General features: G+C 43.9%; 1 protein-coding gene across 1 annotated transcript in view; it reads left to right on the top strand.

Moving 5' to 3' along the window:
• The window catches only part of LOC116911962 (collagen alpha-2(I) chain-like), an 86,635-nt gene extending 60,367 nt beyond the window's left edge, over positions 1–26,268 (top strand). Inside the window, exons 3-8 of the mRNA XM_032915887.1 lie at positions 12,095–12,250; positions 12,339–13,031; positions 15,180–15,244; positions 19,445–19,498; positions 23,739–23,817; positions 26,242–26,268. Coding sequence (XP_032771778.1) covers positions 12,095–12,250; positions 12,339–13,031; positions 15,180–15,244; positions 19,445–19,498; positions 23,739–23,817; positions 26,242–26,256 — 1,062 coding nt within the window. The 3' untranslated portion in view covers positions 26,257–26,268. The remainder of the gene's footprint in view (positions 1–12,094; positions 12,251–12,338; positions 13,032–15,179; positions 15,245–19,444; positions 19,499–23,738; positions 23,818–26,241) is intronic.

Below are 26,268 nucleotides of genomic sequence, written 5' to 3' on the forward strand. Positions count from 1 at the left end.
GACTATTTTCTTCCTGACATAGGGTTTCATGTAAGCCTAGGCTGGCCTCCATCTCTGAGGATGACCCGAGTAGTACTTCTGACCCTCCTCCCTGTACTTCCCTGAAAGCTGGGAATGCCAGTGTGCACCTCCAATCCTAGTTTATGTTGCTGGGCTCTGCTCAGTCCCCCACCCACCAACGGATCTACCAATCCCAGCCCATTCCCTCCTTCTCCCCCTTTCCTCATCCGCTCTCTCTTCGTCCTTCGTCCCCAGGGCATTCCCCCTCCTTACAGGGTTTGGGCCCTCTGCTATACAATCTTACCTCCCGGAGGATGTGTACTTTTCAAAATTTCCTCCTCTGCCTGGATTTTCTTTGTTATCTCTACGATTTTTTCCTCCTCCTCCAGTTTGTTTCTTTTGGTGCCAGTCTTTACTCTGGGAAGCCTTTTTCTAAGCCCTAGAGCTCTGCTGATCTGAATGTTTGTTCTGGTTAGTAGTGGATGCTGTGGAATCTGATTGGAAGCTGGGTGTGAATAGCCGGTCTTGTTGCTCTTGGGTGTAAATTTAGATTGACGAGCTTGGGTGGAGGTGTTTTCCCAAGTGCCTGTTTATATAGGTATTTCCTCTGTAGCAATTTAGATTCTGGAGAGAGAGTCTCTAATTTCCTGCCAGAAAGAATAAACCTGACTTCTGGTGCTGTAGTCCAGGGAATGAAAAGGAGGATTTAGTGATCTGCTCACTGCCTCAGGCCACACATTTGGTTCTCCATGGATTTGTGGGGAGGAGAGATTGTTTAACTCCGGTAGGTCTACGGCATTTTCTCACCTACCCTCTCACCTTCTTATCTCTCTTATCTCTCTCTCTTCCTCCCTTCTCCCTGCACCCTCTCTCCCAGACTTCCTTTGTTCCCTTTCCCCCTTAGTGGCCAGTACTGGAATTTACTATACATCCCAGGCTTAATCTCTCAGTCCTTGTGCCTCAGTCTCCCCAGTGTTGGTTTACAGATGTACCCACCATGCTCAGCTCACCCCTTAATGTTTGCAGGGTCCCAGTGTTTGTGTCCTGGCTCTACTTCCCAGCCACCTCTACGCTTTTTTTTTCTTCCTGAGACAGGGTTTCTCTTGATCTCACTCTGTAGACCACGCTGGCCTCACTGAGACCACTCGATGAGACCTATTTGCCTCTGCCTCCCAAGTGCTGGGATTAAAAGCGTGTGCCTACCTCCCCTTCCCACACCAGGCTAAAGAGAAGTTTTTAGGTAGCCTAAAATGAAGCAAGGTGTGCTAGCAAAGGCCTTTAATGCCAATACTTCAGAGGCAGAGGTCATAGGACCTCTGGGTGGAGGCCAGTCTGGTGTACAGAGCATATTCCAGTACACACACACACAGTTCTACAGTTTTCCTTTTGTTATTGCTGTGTTGTTGACTGGCTTTAGTACTAGGGTATTGCTGCCTTGACAGTCTTATTTCCCAGTCTGCTTCATGGACAGTTTGAGACACATTGATATGAACTCTTCTTTAGAGTCTGGTAGGTTGGCCTGGAACTCACTGCAGACCAAACTGCTCTTGAGTTTGAGGCAGTGTTCTTACCTCAGTCTTACCAGTGTGAGCCACAACGTCCAACATGACTGACATGTAAATGTATGTGTGGGATGTACAGGCGTGTAACTCACCATTTCTGTTCACTAGGAGGCGTAGGAATGGTGAGCCTTGAAGCAATGAGCACACTTAGATCCTGGAGCTTGGCTCCTCAGTACTATTTTTTGATAAAAGGAACCAGGAGTGCCTTAGAGAAGTACTTGACTCTAAGGCTGGGACATGTTGAACCTAGAACGTCCTGAGGTACAGGAAAGAAAGAAGTGTTTAAAAGAGAAGTAGAAATATCAAAAGGACTTGTGAACTAATGAACTACCAAACCTGGAACGATTTGAGAGAGTAGAATAATTAAAATGTGCAGAATAAAATCAATGCCCATGAACCCGTACTGACATCAATATAATTAAATGGATAAATGGCAGTAAGGAAAAACTATTTATCACTGAAGATTCCAGTTAATAGATGCAAAATGAATGAGGGATGCAGAGATTATCAGTGTTCTGCCTTAGACAAGCATAGCAGGAGTTATACTCGCAGGCAAGAGCCGGTGATACATGCTAACATCAGGGGCTGCAACACTGGAGAGAAATAACATGTTTGCTATCAAAGCATCCCATAGCCTGCCACAATGAAATGTACTATTAAATGAAATATAAATTTACAAATTAATATATGCTAATAAAAGAAACAATATGCCTTACCCAAGATACTATCAATGCAAATGAGAAAACAGTAACTTTATTTTCTGGCATATACCAGTTTAATGCTTCTATCAAGGTCAATACCACCAATAGGAAGATATTGATAGCATGCATTGAGAAGACAGGATCTCTTAGACGGTATTTTTGCCAAAGATCCATGACTCTAGTCAAACGATGAGAAAAATATAAGAGCAACTAAATTCAGAGACATTCTACAAAGTGACTATAGATGACCTTCAACTTATAAGGGGTTACATTTGAATTAAAGTCATCTGTGATGGTTCATTTAGGGTGTCATGTTTCCAGAGAACACTGGTACATGGGTTAGCCCTCTGGCCAGACCCTCAATGTGAGAGGCATGATCCAGTCGGCTAGGGCCCACATGGAAGAAATGAGTACACAGTCTCTGACTCTTCTAGGTAGAGTGGGCCAAGCCTTCTGAGCGCCATTGCTCCCAGACATCAGACTTCAAACTTTAGTTTGCACTAGCTTTTCCCTTAGGCCCCTTTAGTCTTTGGTCTCAAGAGTCAGGGCTCCAGGACTTGCCTTACTGGTTCTGAGACATCCTGTTTTCTGGGCTAATCAATTTCTCTGACATTCCAGCTTGCAGATGGCCATTGTGAAAAATATTCAACTTCTCTGTGTGAATCAGTCTCCCAATAAACACACACACACACACACACACACACACACACACACACACACACACACACAACACCACCACCACCACCACCACCACCACACCACACACACACTGGAGATAAAGAACCTTAGAACCTTATATGCATCATTATAAGCTGAAAATATAACATAGAACACTTATTATTTTTCGGTATGTATGTTGTATATTTGTTATGTGGAGATAAGAATGTGACTTGTGGGAGTTGATTCTGTTTTTCTTTCCTTCCACCATGTCCAGTGACTCAGGTCAGGTGTGGTAACAAGCACCTTTACCTGCTGAGCCATCCTGTCTGCCCTGGAAAAACAAACAAACAAACAAAACACAAACAAACAAACAAACAAACCACTGTATCTACGCTCACTGTTTTGTGTGACTTTGTTACCCCCTGGCTGTCCAGAGCTGCAGTTTCTGCTGCTGCTTTGCTGGTTAGCATCACAGAAGGGATTCTCACACTTACCACCACTCCAAGTTCAACATTCCCAGTAAAATGTCTTCTGAATGCTTGCTGCTTTTATATCTTCTTAAACACTGGATATTAAGCTCTTATAAGTTGGGCACTATTCAAATTCTGATCAAATGTACCAAGGTCAGAGGATGGGAGGGAGACCAAGGGCACAGGGCCAGTCTTAATGTGGAATTCTGGATTGGATCCTAGGACAGAAAAAGTACATTAGGAGAGAAGGTGGTTAAGCATGAGTAAAGTGTAGTTGTTTTGCCAGATATGAAATTTCTCCCTCAAGTTCATGTGCTGAAGATGGGGTCACCAGCTGTGGCACTATTTTGGGAAGGGTGTTTTGGAACAGAGGTGGGGTAGGGTGGGAGTGAGGTGAGGAGTGGGAGGAGAGGAGGGATGGGTGCTGAGATTGAGATGTAAAGTGAATTAATAAATTAATGAAAAAAACTTTTGAAGGTAGGCCTAGTTGGAGCAAGTAGCCACCTGAGACATGACCTTGACATTTCCCTTCCTGGACCTCTCTGTGTCTCTTCTCAACTTCTTGGCTGCCATGAGGTACATAGTCTCTTCCCCACACCCCCAACGTCCTGATGTCTTTACCTCAGGTGCCAAGTGAAGGATCTGTGTACCTTGAAACTTGTGAAAGAAGGCTAGAGAGATGGCTCAGCAGTTAAGAGCACTGGCTGCTCATCCAGAGGACCTGGGTTCAATTCCCGCACCAAAATGGCAGCTTACAACTTGTGTAACTCTAGTCCCATGAGATCTCTTCTGGGGTACAGACAAAACGCCCATACACATAAGATAAATAATTAAAAAAGAAGAAGAAACTGAAAGAAATCATAAGACAAGAAAGCCTTCAGTTCTTTAAACAGTTTCAGGCTTCTGTTACAGTGCCGAGAGACAGAGCCATAGTCTATACTGTTAACAAGCTGGTTCTGAAGACTAGTTAAAACTATGTAAAGCTAAGTGGGTGGGAGAAGAGTGTATTCAAACTTAAAGTCAAAGTTTTCTATGTGAAATTATCTCAAAATAAAAAGTGAAGGTTGTGGATGAGGTTCAGGCTCAGCTTGTAGAGTGCTTATATAGGATGCACAAAACCTTGGGTTTTGGATGGGCAGTGGTGGTACACGACTTTAATCCTGGCACTTGATCCTGGGAGGCAGAGGCAAACTAGTTCCTGGCCAGCCTGGTCTACAGAGCAAGTTCCAGGGCAGCCAAGCTACACAGAAAAATCCTGTCTAGAAAAACAAACAAACAAAAAACCCCAACCAAACAAAAAAGAAATCTTATTGAGCAATACAGGTGGTTAAGATCAATGAAAAGTTCCCATCAGACAAATTGTCAGGGAGGATGGGTTGAGAGGCTGACTCGTGAGGCTTGCCCTAGTTTCTTCTGTTCTTTGGTCAAGAATAAAGGCCATGACTTGTTTTACGTAGAACTAACTGCTAATGACTAAGCCTTTCCCAATTAGGAGCCACGAGAAAAAAAAAAAAACATGTATTTTTAATTCCCTCATTGGATAGAACTGTAGGAAAATAATGGCTGTGGAAAAACTTTGTTGGCATGTTTCTTTTTCCACCCCTTGGCTAGTCTGAAGACAGGAGATTATGAGAAGCAGCGTAGGGATAACGGCTGTGCTTAGAAAATGGGAAAACCCAGCTAATAAAAACTTGCTACAAGACTGAATCTTGTAGGGGTGTAGAAACTTGGATCAACCCATCAGGGCTCAGATGCCAAACATGAACTTCTCTGACTCAATAATATAGAAGAAAAAATCAGTTAAAAATTTTGTTGCAGTGGTAGAGCGCTTGCCTAGCAAGCTCAAGGCCTTGGGTTCGGTCCCCAGCTCCGAAAAAAAAGAAAAGAAAAAAAAATTTTTTGTTGCATGAATCCATATGTTTTCCTGATATTGTCTCATAGAATGACTTGTAAACTAGACTGTTGATTTGTTATAATAAGAATATAAAGCAGATTGCTTATTTTACTACCTACTGGAGACACTCTTGTCTTGTAGGGAAATCTTCAAGGAAGGCTTAGTCATAGACTATGGTCTGGTTAGCGGGAAGCTGGAGCAGGATAGCAAGACTAGGTCGAGCAAATTATGAATACTGAGCACAGTAATTCAGCAATAAGGATAGAATTTCCAAGAAACGTTGTTTCTTTTTTTCCTCTTTCTTTCTTTTTGAGACATACTCTTTTGTTTTGTTTTGTTTTTTTTTTTCGGAGCTGAGGACTGTACCCAGGGCCTTGCGCTTGCTGGGCAAGCGCTCTACCACTGAGCTAAATCCCCAAACCCTTGAGACATTTTTTTTTTTTAAGATTTATTTATTCATTTATTACATATAAGTTCACTGTAGCTGTCTTCAGACACACCAGCAGAGGGCATCAGATCTCATTACAGATGGTTGTGAGCCACCATGTGGTTGCTGGGAATTGAACTCAGGAACTCTGGAAGAGCAGCCAGTGCTTTTTTTTGCTTTTTTTTTTTTCTTTTCTTTTCTTTTTTTCGGAGCTGGAGGCAGCCAGTGCTCTTAACCGCTGAGCCAGCTCTCCAGCCCGAGACATACTCTTATAGCTTGCTGGTCTCAAATTTGATGTGTAGGCTAGCCCTGAACTTTTGATCCTCCTGCCTCTGCCTCTCAAGCACTAGGATTACACAGGCCGAGCTGATTCGTTTCTGTTGATACTATCTTTCCTGGGGGTTGAGCTGAAGTGGTGTACATTTTCTTTTTCTACCTCTTCAGAGATTCCTGTTAAAGGGAAAGAGAAAGAGAAAGAGGCTTAGCAAACCGACCAGATCTGCAAGAGCAGCCTAGGGCTGCTTGGTCTAAGCTCTTATTTCTCCAGTCAGACATTTCCTCCAGGGTCCAGGCCAACTTCTCCATCACCCAAAGAGATCTTCGTATTTAGAGTTTATGGTATTTTCAGGAATCCATGATAATTTTTATATTTCCTTTAAAATCAAAAGGAAAAAAAAGTTGTGCTTGCACAACCCTGTAATCCTAGGATTTGGAAGTCTGAGACAAGAGGTTTGCTGAGAATCCCAGGCCATCCCAGATTGCACATTGAGTATCTTCTGGCCAGGACTAGACAGCAAAACCTTGTCTTGAGAAGACAAAAAGCAAAAAATGAATAGGCTGGGGGAAGTGGCTCAGCGGTTAGGAACACCTGTTGCTCTTGCAGGAGACCTTGGTTCACCTACCAACATCTATTGGGTGGCTCACTACCACCTGCATGTAACTCCAGTTCCAGGGAATTCGGTACCCTTTTCTGACATCCCAAGATAGCATGTGATGCACATACATATATATACAGACCACACTCATACAGATAAAATAAAACAAGTTGCCAAGGATCAGGCTTGATTTGGAGAGGGGTTCTGAGGAAGAAATGTTTGAGGGTAGCAAAACCAACCACTCAAAAGTCAAATCTTGGATTACAAGTTGACAATGTTCTGCCCGAGACAACTTTCTCTTGCTGTTTTAAAATCTCTCAGGATAGCTCATTTATTCCAGATCAAAAGCCCAGTCTTTTATTTAGATATCAATTGAGTTATTACCCCAGGTTCCCCTTTGCTAATCCCGTGAATCAGCATACCTTGGCCCTGGCCGCTTGATTCTTAGAGACAGCAAGCACATTTTTCTTTTAAACATTGCAAAAGAATTTAGATATCTGTTGCCTGCCTTTGTTAAGCACAGACAATAAGCTAGCTGGGTGGGACCCTGCCCTGGGACCACTATTCCCTCTTCCTCCTCTTTATCTCTTTCCTTAGTAGCTTTCTGACAAGCTGGAGTCTTAGTGCAGCTGCCTCTGTTCTTTTAGGTCTGTGAAGCTCTTTATACAATTCATATTGCATCCTTCTATTTTATGTAGTTGGGAAATTATATTCTTTTGAACTCATGTTTTCAGAATTCTTTTTTACAGCCTTAAGGGCTGTCCTCAAGGTCTCAACATTCACCATTTTGCTGAGACATAGACATACCCTTGCCTTCCTGACTTATGCTGTCTCTGATTATCATGGAGTCATTGACCTTGGCAGAGAGAACATTTGTTGGAGGAACTTGAAAAATATGCACACTTTACAAACAAGTCTTATACCCACAGCAACCATCAACATGCTGCTGGCTCTGTTCCAGGGGTGGGAACCATGTCTTGCCATCCCTTACATGGCCGAGCCAGACTCAGCAGTAAAAATTAAAAGCCATGTATAGTGGCACATGCCTTAATCTCAGCACTCAGGAGGCAGGTGGATCTCTGTGAGTTCAAGGCCACTGTTTTACATAGAGACAGTCAGAGCTATGAGAGAGATCCTGTCTATACATACATACTTTATATACATACATACATACATATGTAAAAACAAAGTAAGAGCTGAAGAGGTAGAATGCTTCCTTAGTATGCATGAAACCCTGGCTTCCATGCTTAGGGCATAAGACAGGCTTGATAGTGCATACTCCAACCCAGAATTTGGGATGTGGGGATTGGAAGATCAAAAACACAAGGATAGTCTCAGTTAAAAAGAGTTAGTAGTGTAATGGCTTGTGTGTAAAGGATGCTAAACAAACATCAGGACCTAAGTTGAATGCCTGGAATCTACACGGTGGAAGAGGACTGACAGCTCTGTGAATGCAACACACTCACCGTGCCACACACGTATCCACAGCCATCCCACACTCATCATACATATCACATACAGTCATTGCACACAAATACATGCACCCAATAAATCTTTAAAAAGTGAATACATTCTTAAAGCTTTATTTTAGTTATTGAATATATCTGTGCTCTATTTGCATGTATGCCTGCATGACAGAAACGGGGCACCAGATTTTATGATAGATGTTTGTGAGCTCCATGTGGTTGCTGGGAATTGAACTCAGGACCTTTGGAAGAGCAGCTGGTGCTCTTCAATGCTGAGCCATCTCCCCAGGTCTAAACTGTAAATCTTAATTCAAAAATTTAAATTGGGAGGAAGCAGCAGACTTCAGTGAGCCTAAGGGAAAGTGTTGCTGCCCTGTGGTACCTGCCAGTTTTCCTCAAATTTGGAGGCTGAGAGTGGCTGCAAGGTTGAGGTCAGCCAGGGTTACATGGTGAGATCCTATCTTTTTTTCGGAGCTGGGGACTGAACCCAGGACCTTGCGCTTGCTAGGCAAGTGCTCTACCACTGAGCCAAATCCCCAACCCCGTGAGATCCTATCTTAACCACTTCTCACAGTGGGTTTTTTGTAAACACATTAATTTAAGAAAACAAATATGCTTTTTTTTTTTTTTTGCCTGCAGAGGTCAGAAGGGATGTCAGGTTCTATGGAACTGGAGATCCCCAGTCCTGTGGAAAAACAGTAGGTACTCTTACCCACTGAGCCATCTCTCCAGCCCCACCTGCCCAAATTAACACATAATTCAATATATTTCCTTAGTATCAGGAGAGCTTTGCACTTTTTATTACATTTATTTGTATGTGGATATGTGTGGGTGTATGCATGCCACATGTATGTAGTGGTCAGGGAACTTGTGGAAATAGATTCTTTCCTCCCACTGCATGAGTCTTGGGTTTACACTCAGGTCATTAGGCTTGGCTTCACTGAATTCTGTCCCCAAATTCAAGTGGCAGAAACCCAGGGCTGGAAGCTTAGTGGTAGAGCACTTTCCTGGGATGTGGAAGATCATGGAGGCCATGTCCACAACTACACACTTCAGTGATGAGTACCCAATTAGAGGTTCCCAACCTTCCTGACGCTGCAGCTCCTCATTCTGTGGTGATCTCTGTGATGGCCTCTCCTGGCTAACAAGCTGACTACATCTGAATGAACTACAACCTAGACATTGGAGCACACCCTTGTGATGGTGACTTTGAGGCTGGAAGACACAGGCTTTTGATCTGGATCTTGAAGCACAGTGGCCATGAAAAGCTTAGGCCCAGGCAAGGGAGTGCAGACCTTTAATCCCAGGAGATAGAGACAAGCAGATCTCTGAGTTCAAGGCCAGTCTGAGACAGAGGAAGCTCCAAGTCCAGGAAAGGAGGTGGCCATTATCTTCTGCTGGAGGCCTTCATAAGGACAATAGAAGAAGAAAGGCTTTTTCGCCTGCACATCTTCTGTTGGAACCTACTTCTTCAGGATCCCGGCTTTTACAGAAGACCAGCTCAAACACCTAGCCTCATGGAACCAAGCAACTACTACTCTTGAACTTCTCATTCATAGTTGGTCCATTGTTGGGTGTGTTGGACTGCAGACACACACCTCTTGGGGATCTGAAATCTGGCCCTCTCATGGCAAACACTTTACCTGATGAATCGTATGTATCTTCGACCTTGAAAATGTTGTGTTAATACCTGCTTTTTACAGATGAGTAATTGTAGGAAATTACATTTTCTTCATGACTGAACCCACTCATATGTATAATTTATTAAGCTTCTAATAATTTCTAACACGTGTTCATAATTTATCACAGAGTAGATACTCTGAGTGTCACCTGAAAGATGCATCTGAGTTTGGAGTACTGAAGCAATTCTGAGGGCACAGAGCACTGTGTCTGTGTGGTAAGGACACCTGACACAATCCACTGAAACTTGTTTACTTTAGATGACAGCAGTAGCAACTACTACCTGATCTCCACGGGACTTGATTAGTTGTTATAGTCCAAGGCTTCATGCACTAGGCCAGAACAGTGCAGTGTTATATTCCCAGACCTTATGAGGGGGAATCGGAAGACACAGAACTAAAACGAGTGATGTGCTATTATGTAACTGGGGAGAGAAGCAGACACTTTCTCTTGGTTTGGCGTCCCTGTCAGAGAGCTTGCTTATTGCACCTTTAACATAGCACACTGCCTATTTTGTACAAGTTTCTGGCTTTGGCAGTGGGAAACACAAGGCTGAGCAGGAAACAATCTATCTTCCAGGAATTGGGAATCCAGTAAGAAAGATCATAACCTATGTAGAAACTAGAATTAAGCAGAATAAGGCAGAGGAATCTAAAGGTACTACAGATTACTCAGATTACTTTTTGTTGCAGTGAAATCGTATTTAGGCTCCAAAAGCAAATATAAGCAAGCAGGTTTAGAACCTATACATTAAATATGTTCCAGACATTCCAAACACGTTTACAAATCCCTATTTCCTTAAGGGCCAGTTTCTGAAATAAAATTTGAGTAGTTGTTACTAGAGGTATTAGCTGGTAGCATCTCGTCATGCTTCACATTCATCCGGTATTTTGGAGAAATGTTACTTTCACATAGTTAATTATAACCCATTATACTACAGTCGACTCCAAGGCTGCAGAGGTGGATCTGCACCACCCACGATAAGTAGCACCCTTGTCCGGATATTCAGAAATTCAAAGATTCCTACATGTCTTCTTTGAAATTACAGGACCTGTGAGGTCCAAAGAGAATGAATGTGGTAAACAGTCCATTTATTCCAATGCTGTCTCCTTTGAAAGATGTGTTGTACTTTTCCTATTGGCTTAGAATGTGAGCCAATAAGGGGAGAGGAGCCCTTGTAACTATTCATAAAGCAGGCCTGGCACTGAACGCTGGTAAAGATGGCTTTGTTCTTTACATCTGGCTGTGAACATTTTGTGGGGTGGATACTTTTCTTCTGATATAGTAAGCAAAACTAATTCAGATTGGGCAGTATTGTGCCTTGAGATATATTCTCTAATGTTAAGAATCCCTCTTTTATTATTCGGATTTAAGATGTGATAAATCCTTAGCAGATGTTCAAAAGAAATTTAAGAACTTAAATACGAGTTCTTATTATCATGCTGAATATATTTCAAGTGAACAAAATTAACATAAGTTTGCTAGGTTTGTTTGAAGTTATAATTACTAAGTTTCTTTCATTTCAAAAGTGGCATATATTACAGTTATTAGTCTCCTAATAGCTGCTCAGAAGCAGATTAATGTCAGGTTCTCAGCAGTAGCTGCTTACACTTGGGATTCTGGGTTATTACATTTCTTTTGTTTACAATATTTAGAATAAGCCTTCATAAAGTTTGTATAGTATTTTTTTTTTTTTAAACACGGGAACTCAAGAGATCTCTAAAAAGACAAAGAAAATGAAAAAAAAAACACAAATCCGTTTGTATTCTTTTCTGTGTGGGAGATTTCATCAGAAAATTTATCATCCTAAGATCTTTGCTTAAATATACTAATTTCTAGAAAAAGCCCACTAGACCATTTTCTCACTGAGTGTGAGAGTGTTCAAACCAGATCTAAAGGGAATGTTTTTTCACTTGTATTCTTTCCAAATCTACATTCAATTTAAGAAATTGCCATTGCAATTGGAAGATAATCTGTGTCTCTGATGTAGCCGAATACGTTATCAAGAGGTTACTATGGCAAGGGTGTGTGTGTGTGGGGGGGGGGGTTAGTAAAAAAAACGCAGAGAGGAAACTCCGGGAGAAAACACACAAAAACAAAAAACAAACAAACAAACAAACAAACAAAAAAACCCACACAAGACTAAAAACCTGAAACGACCAGTAGCATCATTAATTAGAAGGCTAGAGTGAGACACTTTTGTACTCTGCTCTTTTCATGTCAGGACAAAACAAATTAAACAGGAAAGTCAGAGTCCAGCCGGAAAAACATGGAGCGGGCTTAGGGGACGGGCTAATAATCCAGGATCGTTAACAGGGAAGGGAACACTGTTGCTTTTTCTTGGCACCTGAAACTCCAGCTCCACACTGGCAAAGGCCGCAGCTCTTTTGGGCTCAGGCCAGCGGGTTCCGACCGCACGTTGGCGGCGCGGGCTGGGTCCCGGCAGCCTCCGTCCGGGTTGCTGGGGCCGCGGGGCCCTTTGTTCCCGCGGGGCGCCGCCGCCCGTCCGCCCCGAGTGAGCGGCCCCCGTGGGGGACAGCGCGGGGCCCATCGCCTCGCCCCTCGGACCTCGCAGCTGCAGTCCCGCCCGCCCCAGCTCCTAGTTCCTCCCTCGCTGCCCCGGGCCAGAACGACCTTGTTTTGCTTTTCGGGCTCGGGAGAGAGGTGAGGGCTTGACCCGGCCGCGGCTCACCGGGTTGCTTACACGGGGAGCAGTAGCGGGCCCCGCGTCACCGCGAAAGGACCCGCGCCTGCTTTCCCCGGGACCCTCAGGGGCGAGCGACGGGCCGCAAGCTTCCGGGAGAGCCTCGGGGGCCGCGGGTCCCAGGCTGCGCCTCCCGCCAGGCCCGGGACTCACTTCTCTTAACGGAGCCGGCGAGACGCCAGCACCGGTGGGCTCGGGTCTCCGGGCTGGCGCCGTGGCGCGGGCCGACGCATCCTGGAGGGCCCGGGGTGGGGGTGCGGAGCGGCAGAGGTCGCGGCCCCGGGGCGGGGGCGGAGATCCACCTGGCTACGTGGCAGCCATTGCGGCGGCCGCGAGACCCCTCCCCACGCGGCCGCCCACCCGCCCTCTCGCGGCGGGCTCCTGCGCGGCTGCTTTTCCCCGGTCGGACGGAGAGCGGCAGTGTGTCCTCGCTCCGCACGCTCGCTGCGTCTCTCCCCGCGGACACAGCTGCTCGCCAGCCCCGCGCCGTGCCGCGCCAGAGAGCGTAGTGGCGGCGGCGGGAAAGGGTTGCGGACCCGCGGCGCTCACTCGACGACACGGCCCGGGCCTCGACGCCCCGGTCCCGCAGCAGGTAAAGGCGGAGGGTGGAGAGGCAGGCGGCGGGACCCGGGGAGAAGGGGGCCGGCGAGGAAAAGAGCGGGGGCGGGGGGATCCTGGGAGCGCAGAGTCCCAGAGGAGGAGGGCCCGAGGCGGGCGGCGAGAGCCGCGGCAACCCGGGCAGGCGCGGGCCGGGCGCCGGGCGGAAGGGGAGTGAGGCGTCGCGGGAGGCGGGCCCTGGCGCGGGGCCCGAGGCCGAGCGAAGGCGGGCGCCGCGGCAGCTTCCCCGGCCTTCAGCGCCTGGCGGGCCTCCAGGCCCCGACACACCCCTCCCGCCCCCGGACTCTCCGGGTGCCTTCCCGCCCCGACATGACCTCGCGCCCCTGTGAGCGCCCCGCCGTTTCCCAGGCCGAGGCTTGTGGGAACTTGGGCCGCCTGCCCGGGCTCATAGTGCTAGTAGAGCTGTTTATTTACTCACTTCCAAACCATACGCACGTTCGCACGCTCACTCGGCCCGGCCAGGCTTGCTTCCCTCCGGGCGTGTGCGCCTGCGACCCTCGCCCTTTCCGATCCGTAACTTTCCCTCTCGCTCTCCGAAAACTGGGCTTCGAGAGAGTGAGTCAGACCGAGGGCAGAGTTTACCCCTCTTGCGCTTTTGGTTACAACACTTTCTTTATTCCCACCAAAAGAGAGCGGGAAGATTTTTTTTTTTTAAGTCGATGCCAGGTTGGAGGCAGGTCCCGCTGGCTTTAAAGAATCCTCCGGCAAGTGAATTTAGGAGTAGGAGGGGATATTGCTGCACGGACAGGTTTGTACACACTCTGGCCATGCAGTGGTTGTAATGTCTCCATAGCACAGCACAGGTCTGACTTGAGAAGGATTGGCTGTTTTTTCTACTCGGTATCTCCGAGCCAATCAGGAAGCGCGGCTTGCCTGGAGACTGGTTAACTCAGAAAAGGTGGGGATTGGTTGAGCCCGGAGGGGGGAAAAATCCTGAAGATAACCTGGTCTTTTAGAAAACAATGACTGATTTGCAGCTGCCTCTGAGCTCCCAGTTTATTTCTTTTAATACATTACCCATTGATAGCAAGATTCTCCTTTTCATTCCTTAAAAAAAAGAATCACTTCCACTTTTGACTTTCAAATTAGCTCTCAGATGCAACTCATTTGAACTCCTATGGTTCAGTTTTTCACAAATAATTTTTACGTTTTTTTTTTAAAGAAGCATTAACATGCGTTTTTGTGTGTGTTAAGTGTGTTTCAGTTTTCTTTCAGCCGATTTTTTTTTTTTTTTTGTTAAAGGTCAGTCAATTTTTCAGTTACTATGCCAACGTATGATTAAATGTTCTGCGGAGATGGGAGGGGGTACAGTGGTGGAGAGAGATGTTGGGGAAGAATTAGAAAGAAATGGCTGCTGCTCTTCTGCAGAGAGACAATATAGTTAACGAGGAAAAAACAAACAACAGCAACAGCAGCAGCAGCAACAAAAAGCTCAACCTGGAAAGCAGTAACAAACCTCCCTCCCCTGCAGATCATTGTACTGTACTCAGAGCTTCCTGTTCACCTGTTGGCTTTAGCCTCTGTGAAGGGGACACAGTGACAATATTGAACTTAATAGGAAAACGGGCTTAAGTCATGGTAAAGGCATTTATCTTATATGCTAACTCCTTTCAACATAGGTGTGTTTAAAATTTTTTTCTTTTAAGACTTAATGATTTAATACAGTTTATCTGTGCCTTTTGATATACAAAGGAAACTTTATTTTATTTTGAGTTATGATCTTCTTGGTTGATCTCAATTCAAACATCCACCTGCCTCTGCTTCTCAAGTGCTTTAAAGGTTTGGTCACTATACCCAACAGAACAATGTATTAATCAGCTTGAATTTTAGAAACTTAAGTGCCGGCCTTCCCTTCAGCTTTTCGTACACAGAATCGTGTAAGTGTGAGGCAGAGCCAACTGTTAGGCTGCGTGATGAGTCCAACACATAGCTGCTCCCTTTGGGGTAGTTTTTGTAGGTGTTGAGATTGAAGTTCTTTTGATACCCCCTATGCAGATTAATACATTATTTTTATTGTCTTCATTTCATGGTAATAAAATCTTACACTTACTGATGTCTAAAGACTTTAGTATTCCTTGTGTTTAATTTGTCTCACTCTGAAATTCGAACTCACTGTTTTCAGCCTTGTTTTACAGATAAGAAGAGACTGAGGAATATTCAAATTGCTAGAAAAGTCACTCAATCGAGGTATACATGAGGTTCAGGGAACCCTTTCTCTTTAAAAGATTTATTTATTTATTTATTTATTTATTTATTTATTTATTTATTTATATGTATGTGAGTACCGTCAGACACACCAGAAGGGCATCAGATCCCATTACAGATGGTTGTGAGCCACCATGTGGTTGCTGGGATTTGAACTCAGGACCTCTGGAAGAGCAGTCAGTGCTCTTAACCACTGAGCCATCTCTCCAGCCCCAAACCTCTCTTAATACATTTCCATAGCCCTTTGAAACTAGAACTGCTTTTTTTGGTTTTGTTTTTGAGATAGGATCTCATTATGTGCTTCCCTGAACTCTATGTAGACCATGCTGGTCTCAAACTCATATAGAAGTCCACCTGTTTGTACCTCCCAAACTGGCCTAAATTTTTTGATACTGAGAGAAAGACTACATTTTCAAAAACTTGTTCCTCCCATCATTTATAAGATATTCTCCTTATTTTATGTGCCTGTATAAAAAATTACTCTAAGTAAACTGCCTTGTCACTGATTACAGGGTCAAGCACCAGCATGTACACATGGGTGGAATGAGACCTCTGGATCCTCACCTGGACAGTTTTCCTAGCAGTTCGGTTTCCTTATATATAAGGATAGATAACTTTTAAAATGGTGAAGGGTTTTGGTTATTGGATTTGCTTGTGTCTTCCTGCCTGTCCTCAATGAGGGCTCCAGCCTATCGTAGGTTTTGAGACTTGAGAAGGAAGGCCTCACAAGTGCTGGGAGTGCCTTAACTTCGTATCCCACAGTTCAGAGCTCATTGCCTTCCAGTGGCTGTTGGTGCTTCCTACACAGCAGTTAATTGGCTCTTGGAACACACATAACTTAACATCGTAAAAGAGTGCTTCATTGATTCCTATGGGTTATTACACTGATAAGTCAGTGGGATTCTTATGATTACTGTCACTGGAATTGCCAGTCAGAAGTCCCACATTGTTCTGATTCCCGTGTTCACTAAGAAGCCAGGTTCACTAAAAATCCCTAGACTGTCGACCATCAGTTTTTGTTCTAAGTAGGGATTGTCAGCTCCTACTCTATATGGGCTTTTTTGGACATGGTATCAAGGGCCACATTGACCTTGAGTTCATGATGTGGCAGAGCACGGTTCTGGGCTTTGCTCCTGATAAGGACGACAGAGTATTATGTGTACCTGCCAAAGTCCAGTGGACGATGGACTACAATGAGAAGTCTGAAGCCCAGAAATTCTGGTTCAGAACCTAAATGGTGGCAGCTCCTGCTTGTGATCTCAGGACGTGGGAAGCTGAGACAGGAGAACTGTCACAAATAAGGTCAGGGTAGATCTGGGCTGTGAACTCCATAATGACTTCCAGCCAATCAGCGCTAGAAATCCTACCTCAGAAAGTCAGAAAAGAAGGCTGGAGAGCTACCTCAGCAGTTAGGAGCACTGACTCTTTCCAGAGGACCTGGATTTGTTTTCCGATACCCACATGGTTACTAACAGCTGTCTGTGACTCTGGTCTCAGGCTCTCCAACATCCTCTTCTCATCTCCATAGGTACCAAGTGTACATGTTGTACACACACTAGGTGCAGGAAAAGCATCCATACACAGTTTTTAAAAAGTGGGTAGAAGAATGGGTGGAGGGAGAAAGGCAATAAACAGATTATCAAAAAATTGATACAGTTGCCCTCTACAGTGCCCTGGCTGCCCAGCTGGACCCAAGCTCACAAATAACCCCCTGCTGCTGCCTCTCGGGTGCTGGCATTAAAGGCGTGTACCACCATCCTTAATCCATACATTTTAAGAAGGATATTTAGTGTTTCTGTTAATTAAATTTAAGAATTAATTTGGGGGACTAGAAAGATGGCTCAGTGGTTAAGAGCATTGAGTGCTCTTCCAGAGGTCTTGAGTTCAATTCCTAGCACCCACATGGTGGCTCACAACCATCTGTAATGGGATCTGATGCCCTCTTCTGGTGTGTCTGAAGACAGTGACAGTGTACTCACATATAAAATAGATAAGCCTTAAAAAATTGTTTTAAAAAAAGAATTAGTTTGGAAGATTGATGTGAATAGAACTTAATTTTTTGTTTCAAAGTGGGCACTATTCCTCTGTTCTAGGTGGGCTTGGTATCTCTTTCCTGTAATCCTAGTACTGGGGAGGCAGAGGGGGGCGATGTTACTGCACACTCAAGGCCAGTCTAGTCTGTAGTGATTTCCAGGCTAGCTAGGGTTCTATAGTGAGATCCTGTCTTAAAAACAAATCAACCCCCCCACCACCAAAAACAAAAAAGCCCAAACCCAAAAAACAACAAACACCCCACCAAGAATCCTTTCTGTCTTGAACTTCTGAGTCGGTCTGGAATCCCTTCACTTGGCCCTCTTCCCCCTGGACTTTGGCATGTAGGTGGTACTTGTTGTTGGTCTTCCTTCTTTCCTGTGCACTTACTACTTACCGAGTAACAGTGTCTCCGAGACTGGGAATCTGCAAGGCCAGCATTGAGTCTTAGCAGTTTGGCTTAATATCATTTCCAACAGTGGTTTTCAACCTTCTTAAGGCTGAGACCCTTTAATACAGTTCCTCATGTTGTGGTGACACCAACCATAGATGATGTTTGTTGCTACTTCATAACTGTAATTTTGTTATTGTTATGAATCACAATGTAAATATCTGATTTATGCAGCATGTCTGATATGTGGCTTCTATGAAAGGTCATTCAACTCCAGAGGGGTTACCACCCACAGGTTGAGAAGGGCTGTCCTAGAAGAATGGGGATATTAAATATCTTTTGGTGTGAATGACAGATACTTGATTTAAAAAGTATTTTCTGCTGTCATCATGTATGTGCTGATAATTGTGTAAAATTGTTAACCCAAAGATCTTTTCTGGTAACTGGTTATCTGTCTTAATGACATGCCCATTTGGATATTCTTTCTGGTAATTCAGACGACATATTCCAAAACTAGTCATCATCAACTGCAATCTCAACCCAAAAAGTGGCATCTCTTTCTCTCTGGAAAGATTAAACTGGGTATGCAGTGCATATACATAGGCCATTCCTTGTGTTCCTTTTCCTTTTCCTTGTAGTGGATCACTGAGCCTCGTTGGGTTACTTCTAGAACAGTGTCTTGGATGTCTTTGTTATCCTTGATGCTATCACTGTATTCCATGCCAGTGTCATCTCAGCGTGCTTGCTGTCATAGCTTCCTGTCTGGTCATCCAGTGCGTTTGTCTTTCTAACAGAATTGAGCAAGTTTCTTGCTTGTGGGGTTCCCCCCCTTTTCATTGCTTTCATGTGCTAGATTTGGCTTTCGGGATCTGTATACTTTGACTTCAGATTTACTTCATCCTCCCGTGCCTTTCCCCTTCTGCTCAGTGAGCTAGTCTTAGTTATTTGCATTTTTTTCTTTAACACACCAACTTCTTTAAATCTAGGCAGTCTTACAGAAACCTTTGTCTGTCCTGAATGCCTCTGTACTTCCATGGTTACCTGCACTTTTGTTTGCTAAGTCATACTTGTTTGCCGTGTCTCAAGTGTGGGCGGCGCTCTACTAAAAATCTCTGACACAAAACTTGATTGCAGAAGCCGTGTGTTTCCTTAGTACTCTGTGTTCTCATAATCACACTAATTGCTTGCTTATTTGTCATTTTACCATGTACTGTTTAAGGTATAACAAAGTGGCTGAAAAATATGGTCTGATTTGCATTGAAGCATAATAAAAAAGCAATTAAATAGCGATTTGGGAGTTTACTTAGAGAAAGAACAGAGATATTGGATCTGATAGATGAAAATTTTCTAAGGCTGAGTGAGAAATACTCTGACATCTAATTTCCATCTTTTCGGTTTTCTTGTTATTGGGGCATTTTGGTGTTGAAGTGTTGGAAGCGGCCTGCGGGGGTGGGTGGGGTATTGTTGGCTCAGACGACAATGTAATAGAAATTGTGTGATGGAGGTGGTCATGAGGGTGGAATTTGACCATAGCAAGCTGGGCCTTTCCTGTACATATGACGCTTCTGGGCCTCATTCCTCTCCGCTAAGGGTGGGCCTGGCTCCTGTCAGCACAGGCTGATCTATCCGAGTTTCCTGTTAGTGCCTCTGTTATTTCATGACCCCTGATGGAGAAGGGATGGGGAAGGAGACCTGGGCAGAGGTAAAGGATGTGCATTGCTCTTCCTCGCCCCTTGTCTGACTATGCGCTGGTTTTGTAGGTACTTCATCTGTGGGAAGACATTACAGGCCTCAGTATGGTGGGTGCTGAGATGGTAAGTTGACTGTTTAAAAACCAGCACTAGCATAGGATAGTCATTGAGTTTTTCTTTGCTAAATAACATACATACCAGCTTTCTTTTTTCTTTTCTTTTTTTAAAAAAGATTTATTTATTTATCTCATGTATGTGGGTACACTGTCTCTGTCTTCAGACACACCAGAAAAGGGCATCAGATCCCATTACAGATGGTTGTGAGCCACCATGGGTTGCTGGGAATTGAACTCAGGACCTCTGGAGGAGCAGTCAGTGCTCTTAACCGCTGAGCCATCTCTCCAGCCCACATACCAGCTTTCACAATAATAGTCTAAAGTGAATTCAAAGATGCTAAGATAAAGCTATGCCTGGGATGCAATGGGAGTTGAGCTGAGATCAGACTTCAGGGGAGTGGGTGACACATCTAAGAGTTACTGGAGCTAGGCAGCCTTGGTGTGACGTAGAGCATGTGGGCTGAGTGTGATAGACAGATACGTTAGACTGACTTACCTCCTGACAGAAGCCCCTGAGAGATCAGCTGGAGCAGAGAGGGTGTGAAGTATAGGAAGAAGAGGTTGTGAAGTTGAGAGACCAGGTCATGAAAGACCTTGAATGCATTACCAAGGAAGTGGACCATGATTCTGAAAGCCATAGAGTCAGGAAAGATTTGTTTTTAAGGTGCTGGACTAGCCATGTGGTGGCGTGTTGGGTAGTTAACTATTTATTTTGGAGAGAATTCCTTAATAGAATCAGTTATAGCTGTTGAAACCATGAGCTGGGATGAACCTAGAAGAAGAGTAGAACAAAGGCTAGTTATGACAGAACCAGGAGGAACAATGACGTGAAAGAAGTGAGCAGAAGAGCCGTCTGTTAACGCGCCTGAGTGTCGGCTGGGAAAACTCAGTGGGAATCCTCGGTATCCACTGGGATGCATTCTGGGATCCTAACTGGAGGCTGGCCTGCATAGTACAAACCTTACATGTGTTATGTTTATCTCTCTTCTCCACTCCATATGATTAAAGTTTCCATGTACAGAGCACTCTACTGATGCTTTCATGTATATAAAATATGCTTTGCCTTCACGATCTCTAAGTCTAACTAGGAAATAACGGGTGAATAAGAGGAAAGGGGCGGTAAGATGGTTTACGGGGTAAAGGCACTTTGTGCCAAAGCTGATGACCTGAGCTCAGTACCAGATCTCATGTGATGGAAAGGAAGACTAGATTGCTGTAAGTTGTCTTCTGACCCCACACGTACAGCATAGCATGCACATGCTCATACACATGCATCACACATCACATGAAATAAATAAATAGAAAAATCTTAAGGAGGAGAAGAAAAGAAGTTGGAGATATGGTTTGAAGGTGATGGCAGAAGAAATAAGGATTCGATATGAGAGAAGACAAAGTTAAATGATGCCGTCAGAGAGGATCACAGTCAATGAAAGTAAGAATCAGGATTCTGTTTACTAAATACATGGTTCAAGCCACTGTATTTATGGGGCGGAGGAACTTTCTGAGATTGAGAATACTGTTGAGTGCAGAGTTGTAAAGTATGCATTGTGAAACAGACTTTGAGATGGTTTTCAATATGTAGCACATCGGGAAGCTAACTGGAGGCGGGTGTGTGGCATGCAGGTAGAATCCTTTCTTGCACTTGGGCTGTGGATGCAGAAAGATCATCTTTGCTACAAGGCAAGTTTTAGGCCAGCCTGAACTATGTAAAATGTTGCCGGGGGAGAAGCGAGAGAATGAGGGTAAATATCTGACTGTAAATATGTTGAATATGTGCATAGAAAATTCTGGGTTCAGTCCTTAGTACCACTAAAAATAAAAACAAATTAAAAACCCAAGTTAAAGTATAAATATAGATACCCAGGATGAAATACTGTTTAAGAAAAGAAGATTTGGGGTTGGGGATTTAGCTCAGTGGTAGGCGCTTGCCTAGGAAGCGCAAGGCCCTGGGTTCGATCCCCAGCTCGAAAAAAAAAGAACCAAAAAAAAAAAAAAAAAAAAAAAAGAAGATTTGGATTGGGTCTAGCTCTAAGGTAGAGTGCTTCCTAGCATGTTCTCCCTGTCCGTATAAACTCCTGTGATAAAGTGTAACTCGGGAGCATAGTAGGTGATAAGCTACAGTAATGAATAGGAAAATAAGAAATGGTGGACAGTTCCACAATATACTGTCATAAGAGTTAGATGAATGTGGTCTCTCAGATTGGACTGTTGGGGCTGGAGAGATGGCTCAATGGTTCTGCTCTTCTGGAGAACCTAGGTTCAATTCCCAGCACTCAAAGGGCAGGTCCCAACCATCTATAACTCCAGTTCCGGGAGATCCAGTGCCCTCTTTGGGCCTCTGTGGGCACCAGATGTGCATGTGCTACACAAACATACATGTAGGCAAGACATTCATATTTAGTAAAACTATTAAAGGATCATACTCATACTCATTTTGTGATATGAGGTCACACAGTCACAGGGCCTTATGTGATGAGATGAATTGAGGAAGTTGGAGCTCTTGATGAAGCAGCAGACTGCTTTGTTCACTGAATGTGGAAGAGTTGGTTGTATGCATATATGAGTACATATGTATATATATTTTGAGACAGAGTCTTGCTATGTAGCCCTGGCTTGTCTTGGATTCTGTTTCGAGCAGTTTGGCTTTAAACTCGCAGTAATCTGCTGAGTGCTGGGATTACAGATGTACAGAGTCATCCATCTCTGGCTTCCTGAGGACTGTTGAGGGTAGGGAGTTTGACTCAGTTCTAAGGTTGGTCTGGCCCAGTTGCTGTGGGCCTATGGTGAGGCATGGCATCATTGCCTGGAGTGGGGTAGAGCATGGTTGCTCATTTCATTTCAGTAGGAGACAGAAAGAGAGAGGGGCTAGAGACATGATACCCTTCATATGACATGCTTCCAGTGAATTGCTTTCTAAAGTTTCTATCTACCAAAGTAGCCCCAGCTGGGGACCAGACCTTCAACATATAAACCCTTGGCGTGGGGGTGGGGTGGGTATTTTCTATTCAGAGTCCAACAGCACTCCTTGTAACCTTTTGAGCTTACTGGGGATCAAATTTAGGCCTTGTCCATGCTAGGTGAGTGCTACCGCTAAGCCATTTGAAATAAGGTTATGGTAAATAGCACCTGAAATGAAACCTATCACTCTTCCCACCTTGTCTTTGATGAAGATTTGAGGTAGTGTCTCCATGTAGCTCATTCTGGGGTCAAACTTTCTGCGAACCCCAAGCTGGCTAGACTTTTGCCACTCACAGGCATGGACTGTATACCTGGTTATATGAGGCCAGTTTTTATTATTTTTTCACCTAATAATGATTTTTAGTATCGATTAGTGATTTTAGTTTTAATTTTTTAAATCATTTATTTGCAAAATAAAAAAAATGAGATTCGAAAGTAAAAATCGGCTGGAGAGATGGCTCAGTTCTTAAGAGTACAGAGGACCAGGGCTCTATTTACAGTATCAACATAGCAACTGCTATCTGGAACTCTAGTTTTAGGGGATCTGATGCCCTCTTCTGGCATCTGTGGGCACACAGGCATGCATGTGGTGGACAGACATACATGTAGGAAAAACATACATGCATACAGAAAAAAGAAAAGCAAGTTTAATTTTTTAAAGATTAAAAACTGGAACACATTAAAACATTGATTTGTTCTCATTTTGCTTTCAGTTTCTAGACTAATGTAAAGACAATAGCTGAAAAGTCGTGATAGGCTTAGGGGCAGGTTGGACTGTGGACTAGGGTCAAAGGAGTGTCAGATAAGGAAACCCATGGTCTTGGATGGAGCATGTGGACCATTATCCGGTCTAAGGAATAGTCCAAATCAAACTCAAACAAGCAAAATCTGCGTCTTCGTTCCTGATTCTCTCTGATAGTGTCCTACATAGAATAAACAAATGCTTAGTGTTTGTTCTTTGTAAAAATACTTTTAAACTGTAGTGGTTAGGAATGTCAAATGAACTCTTTCTTGTCAGTAGATTTCTATTAACAATATCATGTATTCCTAAATGTTTAATCTAATTTAGATTTTTACTTGTTTAAAATTATAATTTCAATGCTGGGCATGGTTGCACACATCATGCCTTTAATCCTAGCACGTGGGAGGCAGAGGCAGTTGGATCTCTGTGAGTTCCAGGCTAGCATAATCAACAGAGTAAGTATCGAGGTGACATAGTAAGACTCCATATCCCCAAAAGATTCTAATTTAACAGTGCCTTATATTTAACATTGCATTTTATTTTCTAGTAAGAAGACCACTTTAGAGTTGCAGACATCAATCTGTGGCCTTCCTAAGCACATGAGTATTGTCAGTGCCAGCCAGCCCGTAAGTACTACTAAAATTGTAGCAGGTGATTATTACACAGAGGTTTTCAAACTTTGATTTACATATTTGAGTGATTAAAAGAAAAACCATGAGAAAGCAAGTATCCCGTATTTGTTACTAGGTTTTGGAAGAGCTGGTGTTGTGAAATGGTGTGAATTAGTTAAGCTATGACAGCTTGACTATTGGTGCCTTAGGTTTTCCATTTGGTGACTGTTTTAGTCTCTCCTTAAGACCCCCCTCCCAACCTCACACACACACACACACACACACACACACACACACACACACACACACACACACACACACTCACACCCGTTATTTAAGGCAAGAGTTTGTTTGTCTAGCTCTAGCTGTCCTGGACCTCTCTTTGTACACCAGAGATCTGCCTGCCTGCCTCTGCCTCCTGAGTGCTGGGATTAAAGGTGTGTGCCACCATGCCCTTTGATAGATTACTTCTTTATCTTTTATATTTTATATAATGTTAGCCATTTATACATTTTTCATGTGTTTTTTTTTTTTTATGTGTAGAACTATGTTAACAGTTTCAGGTCATGATCCAAGTTCTCCAAAAAACATTGTTACTTTTAGTTAGGATTTCATGGCTGTGAAGAGACACCATGGCCTAGAAAGGGTAACATTTAACTAGGGGCTGGCTACAGTCTCCGAGACTCAGTCCATTGTGATCATAGCATGGTGCGGGAGACCAACTGAGAGTAATGTATTTGAAGACAGCAGAGGGGGATTGAATTCCACACTGGGCAGAGCTTGAGCATAAGTGACCTCACTGCTTGCCCCCACAGTGACACACTTCTTCCAACAAGGCCATACCTACTCCAGTAAGGCCTCCTAATAGTCACTCTCCATTGGCCAAACATTCAATCAAACAGTTTATAGGGGGGTGTTTCTATTCAAACCACCACAAACATGTTGGTCAAGGAGATGAACATCTACAGATGAAAGTGAAAGTTACTTTTTGAGTGGATACCCATAGGTGTATTTTTTTCCTGCTATTTTACTTAGTTCTTTTATCTTTACCTCCCTTCCAACCGTTATTCACCCTAATCCTTCTTCCCCCCTCCCCCCGTGCCACACACACATACACACACACACACACACACACACACACACACACACACACACACACACACTAGGTAGGAGAGAAAGAAGATTAGAGAGGAAGGGGGTGTAGGTCTCTTTAAACTACTTCTTGCTGAATAAGGGTATATTGACTTCCTTGGGACAAGTCCAAGCTTCTTAGTCAGAATTTCTCCAGCTGTAACAACAGAGGCCAACAGGGGCTGCTTCCTCCTCCTCCTCCCCTCCCCTTCCTCTTCTTCCTCTTCTTCCTCCTCCTCTTCCTCCTCTTCCTCCTCTTCCTCCTCCAGAGCTCCTCAGGATTAAACTCTCTGTTGAATCACACCCCTGCCCAAGTGCGAAAATAGTTAGCTGCTGTGGAAAATCTGAAGCAGCCTCATATCCCACACGTGGGATTAAAACAAAAACATGTTTACATGGTTTTTAAAGAAACCAAAACTCTCTACAGATACCCTGGCCAGTCACTTTCTCCATGTTCTGTCATGCTCAGGGATCGTGGTGCTCTGTGCCACTCCGTACACTGCCCCTTTCCTGTGCTCAAGATGAGTGTGTCAGCACTGGGTATATTGCTCTAGCTACTCTGTGTTCTATGGGACAGTGACCGGGAAGAGTAATCATGGATAAATCATGTCAAAATATGTTACAGAGAATACAGGTCAGTAAACTAACAGTGGCAGGGCCTAAAATAAGCAAGGTAATTGTTGCAGTCAGTAGGGAAGGACAGTGAAGATGCAGACACGTGCGTGCCCTTATCTATACTTGGGACAAGGCTACACGGTGCTCAGGACTGGCTTTACCTTGACAGGGTGTCTCAGCTCTCTGGTCTCCAGAACACCTTACTGCTTTTCTTAATGGCTGCACAATACTTAAAGGGTACTATTGCCATAATATAACTTTTCTGTTTTCTACTGATATTCAGGGTGTCCTCACTTATCAATTATTATAGTTTTTAATGATGTATATAGATACATGTTAAAGGCATTTGGTTTCTTTGCTATAAATCATGTCTGTTTTGTGACTTAGTCTTGGTGTCTCTATGAGACTTTAGTATCTGCCTTATCTCTATCATATGGTACATGTCATTTTTTTGGGGGGAAAGGATTTGCCAGGTAACCCCGGGTTGGATTTGAGTTCACAACCCTGCCTTAGCTTCTTTGAGTCCTGGGATTCTGAGATTGCAGGTTTCTGCCATATGGTATGCTTGAAATTATCTTTTACTTGACTTAGTCTTAAAGATCAGGCTGCAGAGATGGCTCAACTATTAAAGGCTAGGCTCACAACCAAAAATATATAGAAAAAATTTGTATTTTTTTTTCCTTTCTAAGACAGGATCTCACTATGTAGCTCTGGCTGTCC

The sequence above is a fragment of the Rattus rattus genome, chromosome 11, assembly GCF_011064425.1.
Source record: "Rattus rattus isolate New Zealand chromosome 11, Rrattus_CSIRO_v1, whole genome shotgun sequence".
Classification (NCBI taxonomy): domain Eukaryota; kingdom Metazoa; phylum Chordata; class Mammalia; order Rodentia; family Muridae; genus Rattus; species Rattus rattus.